General features: G+C 33.8%; 1 protein-coding gene across 1 annotated transcript in view; it reads right to left on the bottom strand.

The window, feature by feature from the left end:
* pav (kinesin family member pavarotti) overlaps positions 1–10,589 on the bottom strand; it is a gene marked incomplete in the record, with an annotated part of 41,967 nt that extends 31,378 nt beyond the window's left edge. The window contains 1 exon segment of the mRNA XM_081736044.1: positions 10,340–10,589. Coding sequence (XP_081592170.1) covers positions 10,340–10,350 — 11 coding nt within the window.
* Between the last annotated feature and the right edge of the window lie 14,448 nt (positions 10,590–25,037).

Raw genomic sequence — 25,037 nt, forward strand, 5'->3', positions numbered from 1 at the left:
TGCGTTTATATTCACTAGTGGTGGCTGGCAGTTGTTGAAGATGTCAATCTGGAGCATAAAGATTTGTATGTTCGGTTCTTCAAACCAACGGGACCAAGAACACAATTTGAAAAGTTAACTGATGCATTGTGCGTATCTTTGTCACATGTTTAGTGAATACTTACACTTTTGGAGCTGACAACACCCACTGGGAGAAGCTCGTTTTACAATAAACTGTGCAACGAAATTTGTTACAAATGTTTTCACACTATTATACCATTAGAACCTGTTTTTGTTCATGCTTTGTTAGTAATATGGTATTTTAATGTTCTAGTATTATTTAGCTCCATTTTCACGTATTGCGAGTCAGAGCTGAAAAAATGGCATTGATATCATTTTGATACCATTTTATACGTAACTTTTCAAAGTTACAGTTCGTATACCTGTCAACTCGAAAACTTAAAAAAGCACTACGAACTAAAGGTCATTTATCGTAAGTTTCAGATTTCTCCAACTTTCCCACCACCAGAGATATTCAAACATTGGCAAAATTCTGTTTGTTGCCATATTTGATGTTTTATAAAATCATCACTATTCAGTTCTACGATCTCTTATTTCGTCCAGCTGTAGGGGAAACTGTCGTACCTATGGACACTTTTTGAATTTAATTTTTTATTTCTTAAACAAATAACACCAAGAGAGCCAGATTGCTTTACAAACCTTTAGACATTCTTCCTTTATTACACAAAAAATTGTCAGTTCCTGAACGCTTTTTAAAACCACGTAATAACCGATTTTTGAAACCCATATCTCGTGTCCTGAGGTACAACGAGGGCATGTACACTCATGTCCAAAATTATTGTCGCACATCTATAACTGTCTTCTTGTAAGAATGTAATTTCATAATGATTTTGCAGGGCACTTTTAATACTGATACTATATGTATAATCGGGAAATATGTATTTGTGGTAAATTTCATAAAAAAAGAATTATAAATACGAAAATTATAGTGAGTAAAATAAAATGTTGCTAAATGGACAAGAAAATCGTATTTTCGTTTTATTGTTATTATTTACTGCTCTTTTGACATGAAATTTGCCACATACATGTCTTTGCCGATTATACACATACTATAATTATAAGAAATACCGTGCGAATCGATTATCTAATTATATTCCTACAACAACATGTTTATAGATATGCGACAATAATTTTGGACATGAGTGTACCTATGGATATGGGGTGATGTACCTGAGGACAAAAGGCATAGTAGGCAATAAATGATAGAAAACACATCTATTGCGTCTTCCTGGTTTTTATTCATTGCAAAGTTTGATCCATTAGTAAGAAAAAACACGGCTGCGTAGAAACGTAAGAAGGTTGGTTCATATAATTGGCAAATACAAACCTATAACGACTAGTCTTAAAATATGACACAATGCTAATGGTAACAAAAGAGAAACTGATTATCTAAAGAAAACATTGTTCACAAAATACACTTTCAGGTCTACTTTTAGATTTCGTAGCTTCTATAGAGTGACTCAACCAAGGTTGTATTCCATAAATGAGATTGGAAAAGACAATTGCCTTGATTGCCTCTCCGAACCACCTACGATATTAGGGTTAGGTAGCTTCAATTTTATTTTATATCATAAATGTTGGAGTCTTGCTCACTTCTGATTTTCAATGAATCGTCGCTTGAATACTTTTTAAGATACTCCACTGCACACAAACCATCTTTCGACTTTTCTCTTATTCTAGCCACAAAATGCTTCGAATGTTTTTGCCTGTCACTTCAACTATAATATAATCGCCAGGTTTAATTTCTTGTCGATTGAAACCATCCTCGAGGTCCTTGGCTAAGTCTTGATGTCCACTTAATAGGTCAACAAGTTCTTCTTTACTACTTTCTTCATATAGTTGAAGTAAATCTTCAAGGTTTTTCTCTTCTGAAGAGCTGTTATCAAGTAATACTTTAAGATTTGACTTCATTCTTTTCTGTATGGATTTACAACTTTTATATCCCTCTTGCTTACCTTTCCTCTTCCTCTTCATTTCTTCAATTTCCATTTTCTCGGGCGTATCTGTTAAAATCCTTGATCTTCCTTTGCGATGTTTAATGGCCCCTACAGTTTTACGTACTCCAGCCTTCGGGAAAGGACAACAGGACAGGATCCGGCGTGACAACAAGATGCTTTTTAATAGTTTCTAAAGGTACTGGATTAGAGACACTCTTCGATGTTGAAGGTTCATTTACAGTAGAGAAATCTGTAAATTCAGTGGCTGAACCTGAAACAACCGAAAACTCAGCACCTTCAGTAGGCTGTGTGGGATTCATTGATGGTTCTGGGCGATCAGTCACTGACGAAGGTAAAAATTCGTGATCCAGAAAAATGTCCCGATTAAGTGGATGAAGTCCCGTCACTCGAAAACACTCGTTATATTTGATGGAGTAAACGCTAATGGGTATGCCTTTCCCGCAAACTCAGCTACTTCATATATAGATACTGACCTACCTAATGTTTTATCATCTAGATTTGACCCACTGTTTGATGACATCCATTCTGCTACTGCTCTATTATAGTACGATTTAAAAGGACCGAAAACTGTCCTATCTAGAGGCTGGAGCTTGTGTGATCAATGAGGATGGAAGGTAACCATAAACACTCCCGTCTCTTTAGCACGACAGATTGTCTTGAAAGACATGTGATTTTCGTGATTGTGGAGTAGTACAAGTACAGGATCTTCTGGTGATTGTTTTGTATGGCTTATGAAATGATTCAAAAAGTTAAAAAAACATGTCTCCATTGGACCATCCTGACTGTGTTGCATCACCAATAGAACCAGGATCAGCACCTTTCAGCATGTGGGATTTGAAATGCACTCTTAGAAATATAAACATAAGAGGCACACTATTCCCTATTACACTTATAGCTGCAATCATTGTTACATTTTCCGCCCTTTCTCCCGACGTCATTCCTTCGATAGTCTTTACACCTTTTGGAGCGATAACTTTTGGTGGAACATGAACAGTTGATATACCACATTCATCTATGTTCCAACATTTTGAGGGATTGAAATGATAGCGTACCATTACACTTATGTAATTTTCAAAGAATTTAGACACATTTTCTTTATTAAAGGATGTAGCTCTTTCATTTTCTTTATTAAAGGATGTAGCTCTTTGAAAGACTGGTAGCTCTCGGTGTTCGAAGTGAGATATCAGTCGCATAACGAGCCCTGAAGCACTTGATCCATCCTTCCCCAGCTATTTGTGCCCTGTCCCAAGTAGAAGGATAATGAATTTTGTTCTCCCTCGCAAAGAGATACACAAGTTTCTTAATGCCTTTTAGTGTAAGTCCATACTGCATAAAGACACACTGCTTTATGTAGTCAACTAGTATAGCTTCTTTTCATCACTAAAAACCCTTGATTATCATAGCGTGGTAAGTAGCATATGTTTTCGCTGAGGATTTCTTAAATTGAACAACATGGAAAGCTTTAAAAAAAAAAAAAAAAAAAAAAAAAAAATCTTGACCAATTCACGAATACTGATCTTGTTCTTTATTACGTCCATCACAGCACTAGATATAATTTCATTGGACGGTTGTCTTCTTTTCTTCTTTTCCTTGCTACGTGGCATTTGTAAAGAGACATAAAAACTTTTTAAAATCTAAGTATGTACCTACGGACGTCCATAGGTACATCATAAGATTTGTCCACAGGTACATTTCAATCTACATTTTCCAGAAATGGCTACCCTTGCTTCTACAATAAGTATTACTGAAAACAATCTTAGCGTATAAGTAGCCAAATACTTACTAATATAGATTAACAACCCAATACATTAAAATTGTATATAATAAAAGTAGTATTAATGAGAGAAATTACCTCAAAATATTACTTTCAACTCCAAAAATTTTCAAATTAGTCACACAGAGCAAAATCACCAAACACCAATGTCGTCGTAAGCCCATACTGATACTGTGAAGGAAGCAATGTTGCAAGGCAACCAAACCCAATTTAGACACAAATCTTCCTATTAAAAACACCGTTGTCCACAAGTACAACTGTCCATAGATATGACACTTTCTCCTACATTGTGTGGGGACAAATACGAAATCCATATAAAATATTATCGGATCAATTTCTCCCCAGAATTTTCGGGACTTAAATATGGTACTTTGGCTGATGCTCACTTACGACTTCGTGGCATTAATCGAGGCATTTGAAATTGAGGTGGTAAAGTTTTTAGCATTCCATTAAAGGTCATTTTATAATTGGTGGTTGTTTCATATATGTAACCCTTTCAATTGAGATATTGTATTTCGCGTGTATCCTGATTTTCTCATGATTTGCCATACACTATATTGGAAATATGGCCGCAGTGAACATACAGAATGAAATCCGATATTTCTAGTCGCACCTTTGTGTTTACGAAACATGTAGCAATGTGTGTGCAAATTATTAGAATTTTCAAAAATGGTCGTACAACCACTATCGTGCGATTTCCGGTGGAACGACCCTGCCTTATGGATTACAAAGATTCTTAATCACCTTAAATTTCATTCCATTTTCTTTTTACATTTTTACTATGTCCCCTAAATTAAGAAGCCACTCGTGTCGATAAGATTTTATAGTATTGGGAGATGACTTTAAAATGTCAATTATATGTGAATGCTTGACACATGTGCCAACACAGTGTAAGTAACGGAGTCAGAGCGGGAGCGCAGCAGAGGGAATCGCGCAAGAGTGAATCTGTAGGAAGCAGGCGTGTCAGCAACGATGATATAAACTACGATAGTGGAAAAATAGGGTTAACTACCGTAGATGGTAGTCCTGTATTACAAAATTTACGGAGAAATGAAGAGAAACAGACGAAATGTCACCATGAGACTAACAAAAAAGGTAGTAAAGGTAATCAGTATAGTGTGATTAATTAGAGAGAAAAATCAAATTAAATTCTAGAGTACGTAAGATTGCGTATTGATGCGATATTAGGCAAACAGGCAACCAGTATGCTGCAGTGATGGAAGGAAATACAGAAATGTAGAGCGGACACTAATAAGAGGGAGTTGCATCCGAGCAAAATTTGGTGAAATGGGGCCAAATTTTGGGTGCTAATCCATTTATAAATTTGTAAAATTCACGAGAAAAATATGTTACCTGATTTCACACTAAGACTGTACACTTCTGTTCACAAGAAGTGGGAATGCATTCCAAAGACCAAGTCCAAAAAGTTGAACCTAGATCCTTACGTCTCTCGGACCTCCATTTCGTTACAGAGCAATGTGCATATTCTCTAACAGAAATAGATAATTTGGACATTGCCTCCCAGCAGGGTTGGCTGGTTTAAACCAGCTGTTAAAAAACTGGTTTTTATCATAAAACGAAAAATGTTCGTAAAAGTGTAAGTGTTCGTAAAATCTTGATGAGCACACATTTGTGGATTATCACGTTTCACTCCCGTAAATTGCTCGTACTGTATTCAGACCTAAATTTCCTATTCGTTACTCAAAGAGATTATACTACAAAAGCAACTTTTTTTAAATATAAGCTTATGAATGTTCCTTTTGTGAATTTTTTGTAGTTTGTTATATAATTGCAAAGAAAAATTCTAAATATTGTTTCGTTTTAATAATGTTCACTATTGATAAAATACATCGAAATGCCGTACTTTTTTGGGGGGAGGTGGCATGCAAACCCCACGAGAGAGATTTACTGAAATCAGAAGTATCTTTGGTATGTATAAATGGGTCAGAGCCAAAGTGGACTCAAATATTCCGTATCTTTATTCACTTTTCTTATTGATATGCAAATAAAGATTGTTCATTTTGGATTTGTACTTTAATTACTACGAATTTTTAAAAATGGGTCCATCATTTATAATAATCCTGTATTTTGTTTATCGGAGTTTAGAGCTTACGCTTAACAGGGAATAGGTAAATTTTTGTACTTAAGAAATTTAAATGTTTTATGGGGATAAGTGTGAAATAATTAGCATTAATTAAAAAAGATACGTATTACCCGGATATCTTAACCAATGTTCATATCGAAATTAGGCCATAGCTAGGGGCTGAGCCTAATTCGACCACCTTCCGCTCCCCTGCTTCATACATTTATGCTTTGTTCCCTCAGTTTTGCTCCACTTCCAAGTACACGATTCATCTTTTTGTTATCTTTGACTTTTCTGGTCAGAAGAACCAGGTTGCTTATCATCTGGCACCGCCGAAGAAATTAGACACTTCCAATCAGCAAGAAAATAAGTAGATACCACCAGCATACTATAATCATTCGAACAATGTCAAGGAAAAGTAGAGAACTCAAACTTACTAACTGACAGGGTTGGCAAAAACCATGTATTTTATTGAAAAAAAAAAAAAACGTTTTTTTTTGGGGGGGGGGTTAAACCTGGTTTTCTTGGTTCAAATGATTTGTTCTATGTATTTATATCACATATGGTCAGAAATAAGTTTCTTTCGGTTTGGTGTTATTATGTAACAACCGGGGTATGCTGAAAGGGTTCATATAAGCTTAAAGCGGAATCCAAACAGCTTCTCGGCTTACATCCGAGATAAATTATCCTCCATTTGAACCCGAAACCGGGATTCATTGGCCCAAAATGCGAAACGTCTGCCGATTCACTCACGAAGGACTCGTGATAAAAATACGTTGTACTAATTTTTACATAGTTGTTAATATAATTGTCAAGAGTAATTTCAGGACAAAAAGATAAACAATTGTACAAGTGAAACCATTATACATAATTAAGTTACATATGGACAATTTCAAAATACTGCAGAGTACAGAAGAACTAATTTAGTCCTAGTTAGTTCACTACGATTTCTATTAGTCCAAGTTAAAGAAATATGTCGTCTTATATCAGTAAGAAAAGTGAATAAAGATACGAATTATTTGAGTTCACTTTGGCTCTGATCCATTTATACATAAATAGATACCAAAGATACTTCTGATTTCAATAAATGCCTCTCGTGAGGTTTGTATGCCCCCCCCCCCTCAAAAAAAAAGTTATGTCATTTTGATGAATTTTATCAATAGTAAACAGTATTAAAACGAAACAATATCTAGAATTTCTTTGATTGCAATTGCAAAACAACAATAACAAACTATTAAAAAAATCACAAAAGAAACATTCATAAACTTATATATAAGTTGCTTTTGTAGTATAATCTCTCTGAGTAATGAATGGGGAATCTAGATCTGAATATAATACGAATATACGGGAGTGAAACGTGATAACCCACAAATGGGTGTTCATCAAGAGTTTACGAACACTTTTCGTTTTTTTGGTTTAAACTTTTTTTTTTTTTTAAGCTGGTTTAAACCAGCCAACCTGCTAACTGACAACTCTGAAAAACATTGATGGTCATAAACAATAAATTGAACCGTTTTATAACAAACGAAGTTTATTGAGAAAGCATTCCAAGCTAAGATTTTCACTTCCTTCCCCTCGTTTCTTTAATTTTCAGAACAATACAAAAAATGTTTTTAACTTTTAACTCCCTTATGTGTGTTGCTACTCAATTGTGGATGAAGACATAGTACGTCATACTTTTTCTTTCTTTCTTTATACATAAACTTCAAAATTTTCATGCCTATATTTCAAGTATGTGATTCATTTTGCAAAAATCAGAAAACTATAAAACACACTGGAAGAAAGGAAAATAATCATACTACCTGCCTTAAGTTGTAAAGTATAGCCCATTTTTTTTTCTTTTTAAATAAATGTCATCCTGAAGAAAATAAAATCCGACTTAAAAAACTGAGATTCTTCGTTAGCTCATTTTTCCGCATACATAGATCTTCTATGGACAATTAATTAACATAGCACTTTATCGAAAACTTTCGAATGCCAACATAATGCAAGTTTGTGTCTACGTTAAACTACACTAAGTTTTTTTTTTTCTTTTTTTCCTGTCCCCATATGACAATCTAGAATGGGAACCATCAAACAAATTCATTCAGTTTAGAAATCTGGCAGCATTGACTCCTTCGCGACCTACAGTGAAGTTTGTGGTTGCTAAGCCACTGGGGGTTCAGGAAAGCCTTCTCTCTTCCAGGAAAAATGGTCGTTTATCCATGGCCCCAAGATTAGTAATTTTATGTTTACAAGTGTAAAACTACAAGTGCTTCACAATGGTTTAAATAAATAAATGCATATGAAAGATACATATAATCTTTCGCCGGTGAAGCTTTCTGTACAGTGGATAAGAGATTTATTTAAGGCTCACAAGTGTAATGTTACAGGAAGTCATATTACTGCGAAAAGCCACACGCTTTAACCAATTTCGCTTACCTCGCTGACACGTGATCATACCAGCTTTTCCCTGCCCTCATTCTGTTATATAGCATTTATACTATTTAGTACAAGTTAGGTTTTAAAGTTAAACTATGGTTCATGCCCTACAATATTTAGCTATATTTGCACATGCTGTAGTTATATTCAGCCCTCAATGTCAATCTGCGCACCCCTCCCTTAAGAAAAACTTTCTAAGGCAATAAGAATGCATTTCCTGCTAATTGATTATATTTCACGAATATAAGTATGACCACTTTGTGTGACAATCTAATGAAAGAAAAAAATGTTTTCGTGTGCGTTTCGTAATTTATGTCCCAAAGATATATATATGTTTGACAGGGGCATCACGCCCAAACCTAGTCTTAAAAGTTTATAGGTAGGTTTCTAGAACATTGGTCCGCATCTATTGAGTTGTAATAAAGAAAGAAACCAATCTGGCTACTAACTCGCCTTCACTCGCTCGGCATTACAATGTGATTTGAGTATTGAGCTTTGATAAAGAAAGAAACCAATCTGGCTACTAACACACCTTCACCTTGAGCGGATCAACATTCTACAACCGTCCCAAGTTTATTTACATAATACAATAGTAGAGTGTTGTTTATGGTGCCGGTTGGAAGCATGAAAAGGTAATGACTCATCGTTTTCCTTATACCTGAATACGTAGTTTGCAACACTTAGAAGGTACACAAAGTTGGAAAGTACTAGGTCTAATTTTAGCAGTAATACAATACAGTTATTTCTAATGAACAGCAAAGAAACCACAGTTCTTATTTGACTCGGACAGTGACCAACCGATTCATCTAATCCGGTTCCCGGAGCAATTTAGAAATCACATGGAAGTTGAGTTGAGTTGATTCCGAGTTTAACGATCATTTCAGCAGCGAGGTAATATGAGAAGGAACCTATTGATTAACATGGAATCCGAACCACACGAGGTCCCGCCGGGAATCTAACACGGGTCTCCCACACTAAAGGCGTGTACACTAACCACCTAGTCACGAAGGAGCTCCAGCCGATCGTGACGTAGTGCAATGTGTTATCATGGTGGTAAAGATGGAATAAAACGAGCTCTGCGGGGGTTCCAGCCTCCTTCGCTCGCTCAGCCGTTTCGTAACGCAAGTAAATTACTTTTTAAACTCAATCAAGTTGAGTATATACCACGTGACAGCACCAAAGGCATAAACAGTGCAACAAGTGACTGAAGTACAAACAGTTCCAGGAAGTGACTGAACCTATAAGAACCGATTAAAGTCACTGTCCGAGTCAAAGTAAAATCTTGCTATAAGAAATATTGTGATTAACAGTTAAGAGTGAACGACGGAAATGAGAGAGGAGTAGTTTCCTAAGGGCAAGGTATATTAAAGTAACAATAGATGCATAGTAATACAACGTTGAAAACATGTTCATGTGGGTCTAATCCGGGGACCGCAATCTGCGAAAGATTGGCCGAAAACACTCATGTATTATAAAAACACATGCCTTCCGTTTGGTAAAGCATTGCGACACTTTGTACACTGCCTTCACATAGCACTTTTCTTCATCATGTCTTCCTTCTGTAGTATCACATAATAAAGTAATTACTATGAATACCGTACCGTACTTTTACCATATACATAAGAAGTAAGATTCCGATATATTTTGATTGCTTATATAATCCCATTGTGAAGTCAAGCAACATATTTCATCCGTAGTTTTTACAAACTTATGCTTTCATAAAATACGATAGCACCGTAAACTGCAATTTATTAAAAGAGTGCGTCTTTTAAGACAGTGCAAGATTATTCAGCAAATAAATTATCATGATTCTGTAACGAGTCTCTAGCTGTCAACTCGCATTATTAATTGAGCCAGTATGAACTTTACAAATAATAGACCCTATTACAGTGTAGTTTCTAAGATATAGAAATATTGATGCCTTTGTAGGTCTCTTCAAACAGTAAGTATTATAAATACATAAATTACGCTTTTTTCTTGTATGAAGTATAGATAACAAACACTAGAAGCATTTACAAAAATCATCCTATTTGTCATACTTACGAAGGCTTCATTTCGATGTTTTTTTTTACACAACGCAGCAACTTACAAAACAATACTATGAAACGCGACTTTCCAGCAAAGCGACACTCTTTTTCACAGAATATAATTTTAAAACACTGAACAAATTGCTTGCACGCATTATCCTTTCACAACATACTCTTTGTTTAATGAATCATACTCAAACTTTGCCGGGCCGGTAAACTTGAATCATCAAATCAAACATTACAGCCAATCAGGAGCAGCAAACAGCGTTGCCAAGACGTTGACATAAAAAGACGCTAATCGGGAGATGAAGTAACTCCAATTATGGGTGGGGAATCGAATTATTCGTAAAATTATGGGTCTCATCTATCTCTATATATCCACACACATATGGTTACATAAGCGGAGTATTGAAGGGGGGATCATGGGGCTGGACACCCCAAAGGGTTTCGACAATGTTCTTTAGTACTTTGATATTTGTAATTTTTTTCTCGGAAGAAAAAGCAATTGCCTTCCCTGTACTTTATTTCAAAACAAAAATATGTTATTAAACACTTCTTAAACAAGCTCCGCCTTATGCAGAGTCGTTTTGACGTATGATTAGCATCATACTAAAAGCCTGACTATTATAGGAAACATGATAGTCAAACTCTTTAGTATGGCTCTAATAACCCGATAGAACGACTCTGCATAAGACCCGCTCTGTTCAGCGACATTGTCTTTATTCTTTAAAAATGTTTGCATTTTGGGAATATGGAAATCGACTTTTCCAAGAATCCCTGCTGTTCAAACGGAAGCGAGGATGGCCGATATGTATGTGGTGACCTTGAAGTTATTGTTCTACTTTTTGACATAGCAATGACCCAGGTATCACATATCTTCTTTTGACCTAAAGTCTTTGCAGACAATACTGAAAAGAATTGGTACCTTAGTTCCGAAAAAAAAAAAAAAAAAAAAAAGATTACCTTAGTTGAAGTGTTAAGAGGGAATATACATATATGAGCCCAAGAAATCATTGACCTCGACAAAAATACAAAACACGTGACCTGTCATCGCCTATTTTGAATCATTCACCGCCGTTTCCAATAGGATTAACTACAAGGGGAAACCTCTGTTTAATCACCACTTCGAGCCGCAATTGGCTTCAAAGAAAGCGGTGATCAATGCATTTCGGTACATGCTCAGCAGCTAGTTTCCTTAACCTTCAAGGGGGGAAAAAAGAAAGAAAGGAAGGATAAAAATATAGATTTTTCCTTTGTTGTTTCCGTTTCATTCATATGAAAAATGTTTGAGGAAAAATTGTTAACAAGAGAGGGTGGAAAACAATAGTAAAGGCTTGTAGCGTGTGACTGTCTCAAAGCAATCTCTGATGTTTGGTCAATTAGAGCAGTTCAAAAAAGTTGCTTGGGTTAGACGTGTTCAGGGTGTCGAGATGAGAACTTACTTTGCAATTGCAAAATGTCGGAAAACGTTTCACAAAAGTAGTTAAAGCGGAAAACAGGACAATTCTCTTAATTTCGGTGAGGAAAATGTGCAAAGAAACCGAAAAAAAACAATGGAGAAAATCTAAACAATATATTAGTTCAGAGAAAGACTTGAAAAACGTTTGAGAAAAGTGGCTAGAACGAAAAAAGTTGTGATGTTAATTTTGGCGAAGAAAATTAGCAAAAACGGCAATCGAAAAACAACGAAGAAATATCTAAAGGAGTCAGTACTTGAAAGAAAGATGTAAGTATTATTATTATTATTATTATTATTATTATTATTATTATTATTATTATTATTATTATTATTATTATTATTATTATTATTATTATTATTATTATTATTATTATTATTAAACTAAACATTCTGGCGCAACAAATGCATGTATATATACAGGTGTATTTATGAATATAAGCAGTAGCGTAGCCAGGATTTTTGTTTGGGGAAGCCTTAGTATTGTGATATATAGCAGCGAGGCTATATCAGACGTGGATCTACAGCTTAATGTGGAATCCTACTGGGAACTAAAGCTTTTCGATACCGAAAAAATAATAATATGTGTATGATATTTTTTATAGTTTTTACACTGTAATAAAATTTTATGTATGCTAAGTTGAAACACACAAAGTACATGTAATTGCAATTTAGAAACGATGGGCAAAGAAACTACATCTGGAAATTCTGAATTTTTGTGAGAAGCAATGCTCTTCAGCTTTGCGACCTAGTGTGAATTGCAAACAGTTTTATCCTTACATCTTAAGGGTGGTCACTACAGCGAAATTAAACTACCTATAATTTTAGAGTTTTTCTGTAATATCTTCAAAACAAATAACAATATTGGAAAAGCAGAAACGTAGTGAACTAGACAATACGATTTTGCATGTGATACCTTTACCACAATTCACCTATCTGCTTTTGGTGTGCCGTTATTTACAGAACCCGCAAAAAGTGCTAAATCTATCTACACTTGCAAATCGAAAGCAGATAGAGGAGTTGTGATAACGGTATCACATGCAAAATCGTATTGTCTAGTTCACAACGTTTCTGCTTTTCGAATATTTTTATTTGTTTTGAAGATATTACAGAAAAACTCTAAAATTAGCGGTAGGTTAATTTCACTGTAGTGAAGACCTTTAATAGAAAAATTCTCTTTTGAAATATATATATATTGTTACCTTATGCTCGGCATAACGTAACATGGCCCGGTACTTTTGAACACCTTGTATATTGAAAGGAATTTTTATCTTTATTGAAAATGTAAGAAAACATGTTTAATTTCTTGTAGTATAAAAAGTAGGTCGCAAATTTTGCGTAATTTTAGTTAAGTAAATCGTTTCAACGAGTATTAAATGAAAAATACATGGTTGGTAATTATATTTTGTATATTTTGCGTATTTAACCAAAAATATAACATTATTTTAGAAAATAAGTATATATTTTAGCTTTTTAAAATGGTTTTCAGTTTATTTCTATAGGTATTTCGGCATAGAGAATCTTCAAAAGAAAACTAAAAATTTTATTTCGTAAATTTTCTTCAAAATTCCAAATTAAGAAAGTCAGCCATAATTTCTTCTTGGTGCATCTCTTTGTTTTCGGAATAAATTATTGGATTGGATCTTCCGCAATTACAGCTGTGGTTGAGATTTCGGTTTTCTTTGATCTCAGCACAGAAGCCTATCATCCGATAGTTACGTCACGATTATCTTCCAATTAGGGATCATCTTCTCATTGTTCTTTGTCTTACATCTTCAGCCATTACAGGAGACAGGCGTACAGTGATCGTCGTCTGTAACAAAATTGATAAAATAATTATTATTTTGGAACTGCGAATTGTTAGTCGTCTTGCATCAGTGTTACTTGTATGAAATGGTGCTTCCAGTAAGTTTTACGTTCTTGAACAGCGAGGAATTGCGGTAAAGACAGTGGCAAAGACTCAGGTCTTGAGTTTGGTAGTGGTGACGAGAAGAAGAAGTGAGTTAGTACGCCATATTTGCAGAAGGAAAATCCGTCTGGAGCTCTCGCAGCTATTTTATATTTTGGGACCACAGTTAAAGAATTCTTTCTGGAATTATGTGGAGTAAGTAGAGATATTTTGGAAAAATGTTATGGTTTAAAAGTTTCGGCTCATCGTTGGATGAAAACAAGTAAGTGTAACGAGAAAAGTCAAAGGAAACTGTTCAGGCACGATAACTTCTAAATTCATAGTTTTGTGGCATAATGTTAATAGTGTGGATTTCTTGTGCATGTGTAAAATACTCAACATGATGTGCTAAGTGCAGTAAGTTTTCCCCAACATCTCTCACATATAGGTCTGGACAATGTGACTTCGTGAATTCATTCAATGGGGGGGGGGGAAGAAAGCTAGATTATCTCAACACAGAGCGATTGTCATAACATCATGAAAATGTGTGTACAGCCCACACATTTTCCCCCAAAAAGAAAGAAATGTTTAGATTCCCTACAAACCTCCAAATTGTTCAGTTTCGGAACATAGTACTGCCCGAAGTATTTATATTTTGGCATGATGTTTTTCTCTGGTTTTTACAATAATTCTAAACGTTACAGTAATTTTGGAAGTAAGTGTCAGAAATCACGGCTAAAGTCTAGTACAAGGGTACATCAAATTGGCGTACCGGTAGCAGGATACTATCGTCAATAGGTTAAATATCCGTCTTGTTACTCTGATACACATCGAGGAAGTTTTAAATATACAGTTTAACGAATGCTAGTAGAAATGTTTTAATAAATTTAAAAGGAAATTAGAATTTCAGAGCGACACTAAAGAAAATAGCCACTACGTCTTTGGTCATAATGTGGTAGCAAAATAAACATAAATACATGAATGAGAATGGTGCTTCATGAATATGTGTATGACTTTTTTATCTTAGGTTAAGTTAGTATAGTGTAGCTAGGTTAGGATAGGGATTTTAGGTTTAAGTTGTGTCAATATTTTCCATGAGTATTTACCTGTGCTAGTTGGTTCAGTGGGTCCGAGCTTCAAGAGAGGTAGCGAAAAGCGTAAATCCTCTATGCCGGCCACAATTTCGATGCACAGAAGGTTTTGAGCACCAAAGTAACAAAGAAGAAAGTAAAATAGCTAACCACAACCATATGTAGTGAAGTTTTACGTAGTATGATGTGTTTATATTGTGTTGATTTAATTTGTTTATGTCAATCTGATGTGAATATTTATAAATGTGAAGAATATGAAGGAATATGAATATTTCAAGAATATTTGTAGACAATTAAAGGAAAAATAAGTAATGTTTTAGAAAGACTTAGAAAATCTTTAATATTAAATTCCACTAGCTCAATTCAGATGGGTATGTCAGAACATGCATGTGTAAAGATTCTTTTTATAAAATTTCCTTGTTCAAATCCACTTTCCATAAAGAATGTCAAATAAAATTTACTAGCCGTGAAAACATTTTTCTTTTCAAGAACAGAATATAATTCTCTTGTAGTTTTAAGTAATAAAAATCTTGAGTTACAGTTACGTTTGGTATGTAAATGAAGCATGATCAAAGCAGAGAGCAGTACGTACAGAATAATTTTCTGGGGAAATGAAATAGCTGTGAATCGAGGGAAGAGACTTTCCTTAGTGTGACCGGGGTTGGAAACAACCGAGTCTGCAGAAATTTTCTTATTTTCGTCAGTTTTAAATCAAAATCCCAGTTTGGATTTTTTTTAAGTTGCGCGACAAAATTCCGTTTTGGGAGTTGTAAGAATTTTTTTATTCAGCTAGGGCTTCAACAGACAACATTAAGATCTTCATTGTGCTCATTGCCAGCTCCACTTGTAGGTCGATGTCCTGTGTCTGTAGTTATGGTTCACAACCTATTTCCTGATGGGGTGTGGATAATGAACTGCAGGCCTGGATACCGGACTGTGAGTTGAGATGGAAGAGACTCTGGAATCATTACATTTTCGGGCAAGATTTGAGTTCTATTTTCCGTAGATGATTGGCTTGGTGAGTGTGTCAGTGACTATTGATGACGAGTCCATACATGCCCAGTAGGTTCGGTGTGACTAGTCAGTGATACATTCAGCATAGCCTGTAGTCTCAAGGAAAGGGAACATCATACAATAACACATCATCATCAGTTTATTATTTATATTTTTATTTATTTATTTATAACTTTTTTATAATGTAATAATATATATTGTATAAATGTATGATATAAAAATATGTTTATATGTTGCAATAGATGTAATTTCCAATTATTCCAAAAGTCTATCTAACTGTGGAAAAGAAAACTACGTTACACAAAACAAAACTAAAGTAACACGAAATAGTCGAGCGGTTAGGCTGAAGAGTGTGTAATCGTATGTTCAAATCCTAGAGAAGATCATATTTTATTTTTTCATGTTCTTTACTCCTAAGCTATCCGGAGATCGAAAACATTTCTTTCAATAGCCCTTTATCAACACTTTTCTTTTCAAATTCGATTAGAAAACCAACTTATTAAAACTGTAAATGCAATATGTCGTATCTGAAAACAGGGTGTTAAGTACCTTCACTAGTTTATTACTATACTCTCTTCCACGAGACACCAAATTTTCATTCACTGTAGAAGCTCAAGTAGCTCAGACCTCAATACAAAATGCTATTATTAATACAAAAACCACAATGTAGATATTTGTAAGAGAATTTTTAATGACTTGGCCCCCTATCTTATTCATGGCCCTCCCAAACGTCTGTGTCTGATTGCGGGCCCGCCAAATAGTGAGAATGAATGAGAGGCCTTAAAAAGTACGCGCCATACATATTTCATGGAAATTTAATCTTTTTACGAAACATGTCATCGATCATATTTTTATATCTAAAGGTCCCATGTATTTAGTTTTTTCTACATTATTTCTAAATCAATGTCCCTACAAGCGTTTAATAAGGACTCTACATGTTTTCTATTGTTCTACTATCATCCCCTATCACAGTGGTTCTCAAACTTTCCGATAACACGGATTCGGAAAAGTGATTCGCGGTCCTCTTGCAATGCTATTTGAAATTTCACATGGTATTAAAAAATATACTAATTAGAATTACCACTGACAAGAAAAGGATCAAGAAAAATAATGCAGTAAGTAATTTGTTCTAAAGATAAATGATTCTCTCCTAATGAACAAAATTTCAATTGAATATACAGTAACTTTCAAGACTGAAAATAACTTTTTTTAAAAGGAAATCCACTTGATAAACAATGTTCTCAAATGTGGAGTCACTAATGTGAGAAATAAAATTCTTTGTGTTTTTCCATAATTGATTGAAATCTGGAATAAATTTTGTCACCATCAATCTTTGGTCCGATTCCACATTAAGAAGGTTCTCTTTAAGGTTTTAGTACTGCGAAGAGCAGAAAAGGTCTGCTAACATAAATGGTAGGGAAAGGCATCAAATGTTGCAATGCCTTTTTAGACAACTCTTCATACTCACAGCGCACACGCAATCAAAAGCTACGAGGTTAATTTTCTTTGAAAACGTTTTTCCATGAAATATCGCAGGATAGTTCCAATAGCTGTTCTTGTTCTGTGTTAGAGAGTTCCATACCTTGAATGTCATGGATTTCTGCATTAGTAAAAGGATTATCAATTCAATCATTACCAGGATGTGGGACAGGGAAATGTTCTCGAAAATTTGCAGCTAATGCTTCCAAGTGTCCTACAAGTGTTTTGTATATTTCAGTAGAGAGTTTTTCACCTGAAGAATCAATTACATCCTTGAGCACTGGAAATGATGATTGTTTTCGTACTCTTACTGCCCACAGCTAGAGTTTCTTAATCTTAAAAATACTTCTTGCATAAGAGCTGTGAGTTCCATTTTATTACAACACATTTCAATTTTTAGGCCCACTCTGGGAATCGCTACCCTATCAGATTTTACATCATCACCATACGCCATAGCTTGGCGAATACTATTCAGCTCTAGGTCCTGGTTGCTAGCTTTGATTTTCCTCATAGTGCACTAAAGAACAAAGTTGAGTAATAATGGGGAAATTATATCTCCTTGTTTCAGGCCATTCTCATAGCGAAAGCTTATGGACAAGTATTTTCCTACGCACTTTACTTTGGAATTCATTTAAACACGTTTTAATTAATCTTTCTCGGTATACCAAACTCAATAAGAATGTTATACACTGTAATACTTCGTTCCTAGTCGTGTCGCTGTCTTTTCTAAAACCAATAAATGCGTAATCGATGCACCGGGCTATTGTATTCCCATTTCCTTTCGAGGATTTGTCGAATTCTGGTCGATAGTTGATCGATTTGACCTAAACCTACAATGACAGTCTCCAATAGTTTCACCTGCACATGGAGTCAATCTTATTAACAGAATGTTTGAGAGGATTATATAGGATGGCGATAGAAGAGAAATCTCACGTTAATTATTACAATTAGTTTTATCGCATTACTTGTTAATTAGAATAGTGATTGATTCCGTACATTCTAGTGGCAATTCTTCCATGTCCCAGACTAGTGTTGGGTAAGTTACTTGTAAAAATGTAACGCGTTACAAGTTACTTTACTTTCTTAAAATGTAACGCGTTACTTCTCCGAAAAAAGTAACTGTTACTTTACTTCGAAAGTAACGCGTTACTAACGCGTTACTTTTAGGTCCGAAACTTTGAATATGTGAAAAAATCTTATTATTTCAATTTTCCGTACTACTATTACTACCGCTATTATTATTATTATTATTATTATTATTATTATTATTATTATTATTATTATTATTATTATTATTATTATTATTATTATTATTATGTTTATTATTATTGTTATTATTATTATTATGTTTATTATTATTATTTCAACATGGCGCCGGCTGAAGATCCATGTGCTTTATGCAGGAAGCCAATATTTGGCAAACAGTTGATTTTATCTTGTTGTGTATGCAAAAATCGATTTCATGTTAAAAATTGTTTGAAATCTGGACGTGTTGAGTATGAAATATACATGGCAACAGGTGTTTCAACATATAAATGCCATGATTGCATCAAGAAGAGGGACGACAACACAGTAGTGACCCCAACTATTGTGAAGACAACAAAAGTATCTGGTTTTAAACAATGATAACTCATTAACAGAGTCGTGTAGTGAAGAAGAATTTGAAAATAACTCAATTAGCGACTACAAAACAGAAAATGAAAATGTGGACTGCAGCAAATGTTGTAGTGTTGTGTCTGTATGTTTGAAAGAAGTGCTGGCAGCTTTACAAACTGTGAGTGATAATTATGAAACTCTTAAGGCTGAAGTCATTTCTCTCAAGCAAAAAAATGTGAAGTTAGTTCAGTTGTTAGAAAAATCCAACACAGTAACAAACGCAACGTATGCTGAAATTGTAAACAAACCGCCTCAGGATACAACTCAGGTGCAAGGACAACAACCCCAAAGCAATAGCAATAGTATACAGGTTAGCAGTGCCAAGGTCAGTTCCCAGAGGCAAGACACAGACACCGAGTGGCAAGTTGTGCAAAAAGCAGGAGTTAATAGAAGAAAGCATTTGGTTTCTGATAACACGAAGGCACGTGAGCCTGTCAAAACTAGATCAACATTGGTGCAAGGAAAAAAGGTGAGTGATAAGCTAAAAGTAAACAAAAAAGCACAAACAAAAGCAGTTTTTGTTACAAGACTCGATCCGACCGTTACATGTGAAGAATTATCGAATTTTGTTAAAGACAGTGCTGATATAGACGTACAAAAATGTGTAAAATTAAAAACAAAATACAATAGCTACTCTTCCTTTTATGTTTCCGTCTTATCAAATAATTTTGATGATATTTTGAATGCTAATGTATGGCCGGAAGGAGTACTTTTTACTGAATTCTATGGAAGACTCAGAAATAATATTGTGTATGTAAATACTGTTTTAACTAAATAGAAACATAATGAGCAATCAATTAGATAAGTCAATTATATTGTTTTATCAAAATGTAAATGGTTTAAATAGTAAAGAATCAGACTTTATTGACGAAGTTAATTGCACTGATTATGACTTAATATGCTATCTGAGAGTTGGTTTAAACGTGACAAAGTTCACTTTGAACAGCTTACTGAGCAATATAACGTTATACGTAAAGACAGAAACCTTCAACTGACAAATAAAAGTACAGGTGGAGGTTGTATTATGTTTGTAAATAAAATATTAATGTATGACGTAGTACAGGTACCGTTTCCGAACCTAGATGTGATTATTATAAAGTTATATATACCCAATAATCCCCCAATATTAATAGGTTTGCATTATCTTCCACCTAATTTGCCACCCAAAGAATTTGTAAATTATTGTGATTGGCTCAATAAGTTATTAATTGAAAAAAAGTTTGAAAATGTTGCTTCTTGGGGATTTCAATTCTGCAGGTATTGATTGGCATAACTAACTAACTAACTAACTCTATGGCCTATGGGACCCGGAGGTTCAGTGCCGCGTTCACAAAAGCTCTCCACTGACTTCTATCCTTAGCTAATTGCATCCAGTTTCTACTTTGTATTCCTATCTCTGCGAGATCCATCTTAATATTATCCTCCCATCTGCGCCTAGGTCTTCCTAATGGTCGTTTTCCTATGGGTCTACCAGTCAAGACTTTGAAAGCGTTTCTACTTTCTTCCATTCTAGCTACATGACCTGCCCACCTAAGCCTCCTAGACTTGACGACCCTAACAATGTTGGGTAAACCGTATAAACTATGTAGTTCCTCGTTATGGAGCTTCCGCCATTCCCCATTCTCGTTCCTCTTGGGTCCGAATATTCTTCTCAGGATCCTGTTCTCAAATACTTTCAGTCTATGTTCTTCCCTCAGAGTAAGCGACCATAATGGAATCGTAAAAACTAAGCATTCTTATTTAAAAACAAAAGCTGAGAAGATGTTAGAGTTAGCGTCTATATTTAGCTTAAAGCAGTATAATCAACCATACGACTCTCAGTTGCCGTATAATATATTGGATCTTGTTCTAACTGATATTACTGAATGCTCAATATGGTTTGATGTGAGTCCATTAGTCAAGGTAGATAGGTTTCACCCACCTTTCGTATTCGAATGGCAGGTTGACGAAAAGTTAAATTTCTTAAATGCAGATACAGCTCAAGCTCAAGGTGAGTTATATGACTATGTAAGAGCAGACTTTTATCAATTATACAAGGATATTAAAAATGAGATGTTTTCAGGAAATGTAAATAACAGTACGGTATTTTTGCAAGATTGTTTGGAAGATATATTGAAAGCAAATGTACCGAGAAAGCATATTATACAAAAGAAGAAGTACAAAGCTCCTTGGATTACTAAAGAGTTAAAAACATTAATTAATAAAAAAAAAATATTTTGTAAAATTTAAGAAAACTGGTAATTTAGTCATTTATGAAAAATTTTCGGTTTTAAGAAAAAAATGTTAAAAGAATGTACAATAAACTTAAAAAATGTTATTTTGAGCAGTTGGAGAATAGTATTTGTACCAATAAAGTGTATTTTTGGAATAACTTTAAAAAGTCTCAAGACAAAAGTGTACCAAATAGAATTTTGTTCAATGGTACCACCATTACAGGGACAAAGCAAATTGCTGAAGTTTTTAAAGATGTATTTTACAATAATTTTAATTTAAAAGTTAATACCCTAGACTGTGCTGTAGTTAGTAATCTGAACAGCAATAATATAACGATTCCAGTAATATGTGAAAATGATGTTACTGAAGTAATAGGTAAACTTCGGCCATTAGCATCTTCAGGACCTGGGAGCTTTCCAAATTATATACTTAAAGCATGTTCGAAAGACATAGCTCCAGTCTTGTCAAAAATATACAATACCTCATTAAGGACAGGGTCATTCCCATCTAAATGGAAACATGTACATGTGGTACCGGTTTACAAGAATAATGACAAGTTAAATCCGAACAACTACAGGCCGATAACCTTATTGAACATATTTTCTAAAATTTTTGAAACCATCATTCACAAACACTTGTTTTTTAATGTAAAAAATGTATTGCAAAAATCACAGCATGGCTTTTATAAAGGGAAATCAGTTGTAATCAATCTCTGTGAAATAACGGATTTTATCTACTATGCAATGAAAAGTAGATCACAAACTGATGTCATATACATTGACATGAGTAAAGCTTTTGATTCAGTTGACCATAGATTACTGTTAAAAAAAACTGTCAAATACAGGTGTAACACCCTTGTACCTAAAATTTTTTGAAAGCTATTTGACTGGTAGAACATACCAAATTAAAATTGGAAATGTCATGTCAGATTCAGCCAGCATTAGTAACAGTGTTCCTCAAGGTTCTCCTCTGGGCCCATTACTTTTCTCTATTTTTATTAATGACTTACCAACAGTCTTAAATCATTCAAATGTTTTACTTTATGCTGATGACATTAAGCTTTTTAGTGTAGTAAATAATATTGAGGACAACGATAGGCTACAAGATGACTTAAATAGAATCATTATGTGGTGCAAGGATAACGGTATGAGTATCAATTGTCTGAAAACTAAGTGCATGACCTACAGTAACAAATCGCAATACAATGTAAGTCAATACAAAATACAAGGTACTGTAATACAGAAAGTTGACACAATAAAGGATTTAGGTGTAACATTTGACAGGTCACTACGCTTTGGTGATCATATACAAAATGTATGTAATGAAGAAAGAAAAATAATCGGTTACCTGTTTAATCAATGGCCTGCTTTCTGTCAATCAAATACATATGTACTCTTATATAAATTACTGGAAAGGTCGAAACTAGAATATGCATCAGTGACTTGGAACAGCCTAACAAAAACTCTCGTAAACAAACTCGAGATGGTGCAAAAGTGTTTTATTAGAATACTTTGTTTTAAGTTAGGACTTGACTATTATTCTAGCACGTATGAATATTGGATAACGTATTTTAATTTGGAACGACTGGCTGACAGGAGAAAATTGATTGAATCTGTATTTGTAGGAAAGTTACTTGACAATCAATATACCTCAGTCTATATTTTTAAAAATGTTGATTTTAAAGTTCCAACATATGGTACAAGGGCAAAAATTTTATTGCAACCGCATAATAGAAAACATATTTTAATCTGTAGGATTTTAGAAAGCTATAATGAATGCATATCTTAAAATATGACTTTATTTTAGAATTTTAAATATAACTTAGTAGTTTTTATTTTTATTTTCTTTTTACTTTTAGTTTTTGACACTTCTTGGTTTTAATAATTGACGTACACTACACTGTCAATGTTTTTATTATTAATAATTTATGATATAGATGTAAACATAATTTTATCACTAGTACTATATATTAATTGCTAAAATAATGTAGAATAAGACAAAGTGCTGTATTTTTGCTGTATTTTAGCTGTTCTCAGCACGTAAAATAAAGTTTATTATTATTAAAAAGTTTATTATTATTATTATTATTATTATTATTATTAAATCTTATATTGTGCATATGTTCGATCCCACTTGGAATTTGCTTGTTTAATCTGGAACCGTAATCTCACTGGTATTACTCAAGTTCTGGAGTCAGTCCAAATTTCCTACTTGGCTTGGTTGAAATATAAATTTAAATTATACGATCTGACTAATAGGGAGATTCTTGCTAAATTGGATTTACTTGTTCTTGAAGTTCGACGTAATTTAAAGCAAATTAAATTTATTCATGATATAATACATGCTAGACTGAACTTAATTGAATATTTGTATATTAAAGTTCCCCTGTATAAATCTAGGGTTTATCGTTCAATATTGTGTAATAGTAAATTAGTTGGTTCTCCTTTATTTATTTGCGTTGACAACATAAATAAAAAGTCACTTAAAATTGATTTCTTTGATTTGAATTTTACAGTGCTTAGAAGACAATTTTTGGATTGTTATATTTAATTAATATTCAAAAATGCAACCTTTGTTTGTACATTGTCTATTGAATCTTCATTTTCTTCCTTTTACCTATATGGTTTGTATTTGTCCATGTGTTTTTTTTACTAATATTTTTTCTAATTTGTTTATTTTTATGATCAACATATATAAATTATTAATAATACATCCTGCTTAATTGAATATTTACTGAATTGAGGATATGTTTGTAATTTTATTTTATAGTTTAGTTTGTATTCAAATGGTGTTAAAAAATTTTTTATTTACTATTTTCTGTATTTGGTTGTGATGACTTCGTATATTTTAATTTCTCTTTATTTTGCTTGTATTTTTCTTGTAACATTTTATTGTACATAATTGTATATATGACCATTATGGCTTTGGCTGTGGTCTCAATCATTTATAATAAATAAATATATTATTATTATTATTATTATTATTATTATTATTATTATTATTATTATTACACATTCTGGATCGCTTTATGTAAATGTAAGGACAAATTTTTACTTGACAGCTATATGAACATTTTCATATAATGTAACATTGACTAAAATACCATACTGCGTTACTCGTAGTGACGGACTAGGGTGACCAGACGTATCGTTTTTCAAAGAGCTGTTCTGCGTGTTGCGAAGACGCGTAGAAAATCCAGAAATATCCTTCTTTAAAATGTCCTGCAAAATGTCCAGAGTTAATTTATTTGCAATATCTTAATGTTTCATACTTTATTCACAATATTTTGAATCAAAGACACTCTTTTCCTGAATGATGGACCGCTATTTTTTTTAACACTCCTCAAAAGACTAGGGATGGAGAACAATCAACAAACCATTTTTTACAATACATTGCTGAGAAGGGCTTGTTGAGATATCGGTAAAGTAGGAAAAGTTTATTTTTCAACTTATGATAGTGATGATCAAGTTAAGTACCTGTAGAAGCTCCCTTGTGCCGGTATAAATTTTCTCTCATTTCTTAAAATAATACCACGCTTCGATTTTTTTTAAAGCCCAACACGAAGTTTCACTCTACGTTCATAAAAATAAACCATTTTGTCATTCATCAAAGCATTTGGAGTTGTGTTGAATTCCTTTAATAATTTTGTTCAGTGTTTCTTCTTTTTAACAAAAACGAACGATTAACTTAAGGTTAACATTAAATGAAATATGGATATGCGTATTGCCGATGTAGTAAACTATCATATACTATTATACTTGTGTCCTACTTTTCGTTTATTAGAATCTGGTCACCCTAGGATGGGCACGAGCGAGTTTTCTTTGAAACTCGATTTGACTACAAAGAGACATCTTTGAGCTCGACCTGAGAACTCGGGTCGAAAAATTTCCTGCAACTCGACTCGAATTCGGGTCGA

The sequence above is a fragment of the Thermobia domestica genome, chromosome 13, assembly GCF_964235325.1.
Source record: "Thermobia domestica chromosome 13, izTheDome1.hap1.1, whole genome shotgun sequence".
In the NCBI taxonomy this organism is placed as follows: Eukaryota; Metazoa; Arthropoda; class Insecta; order Zygentoma; family Lepismatidae; genus Thermobia; species Thermobia domestica.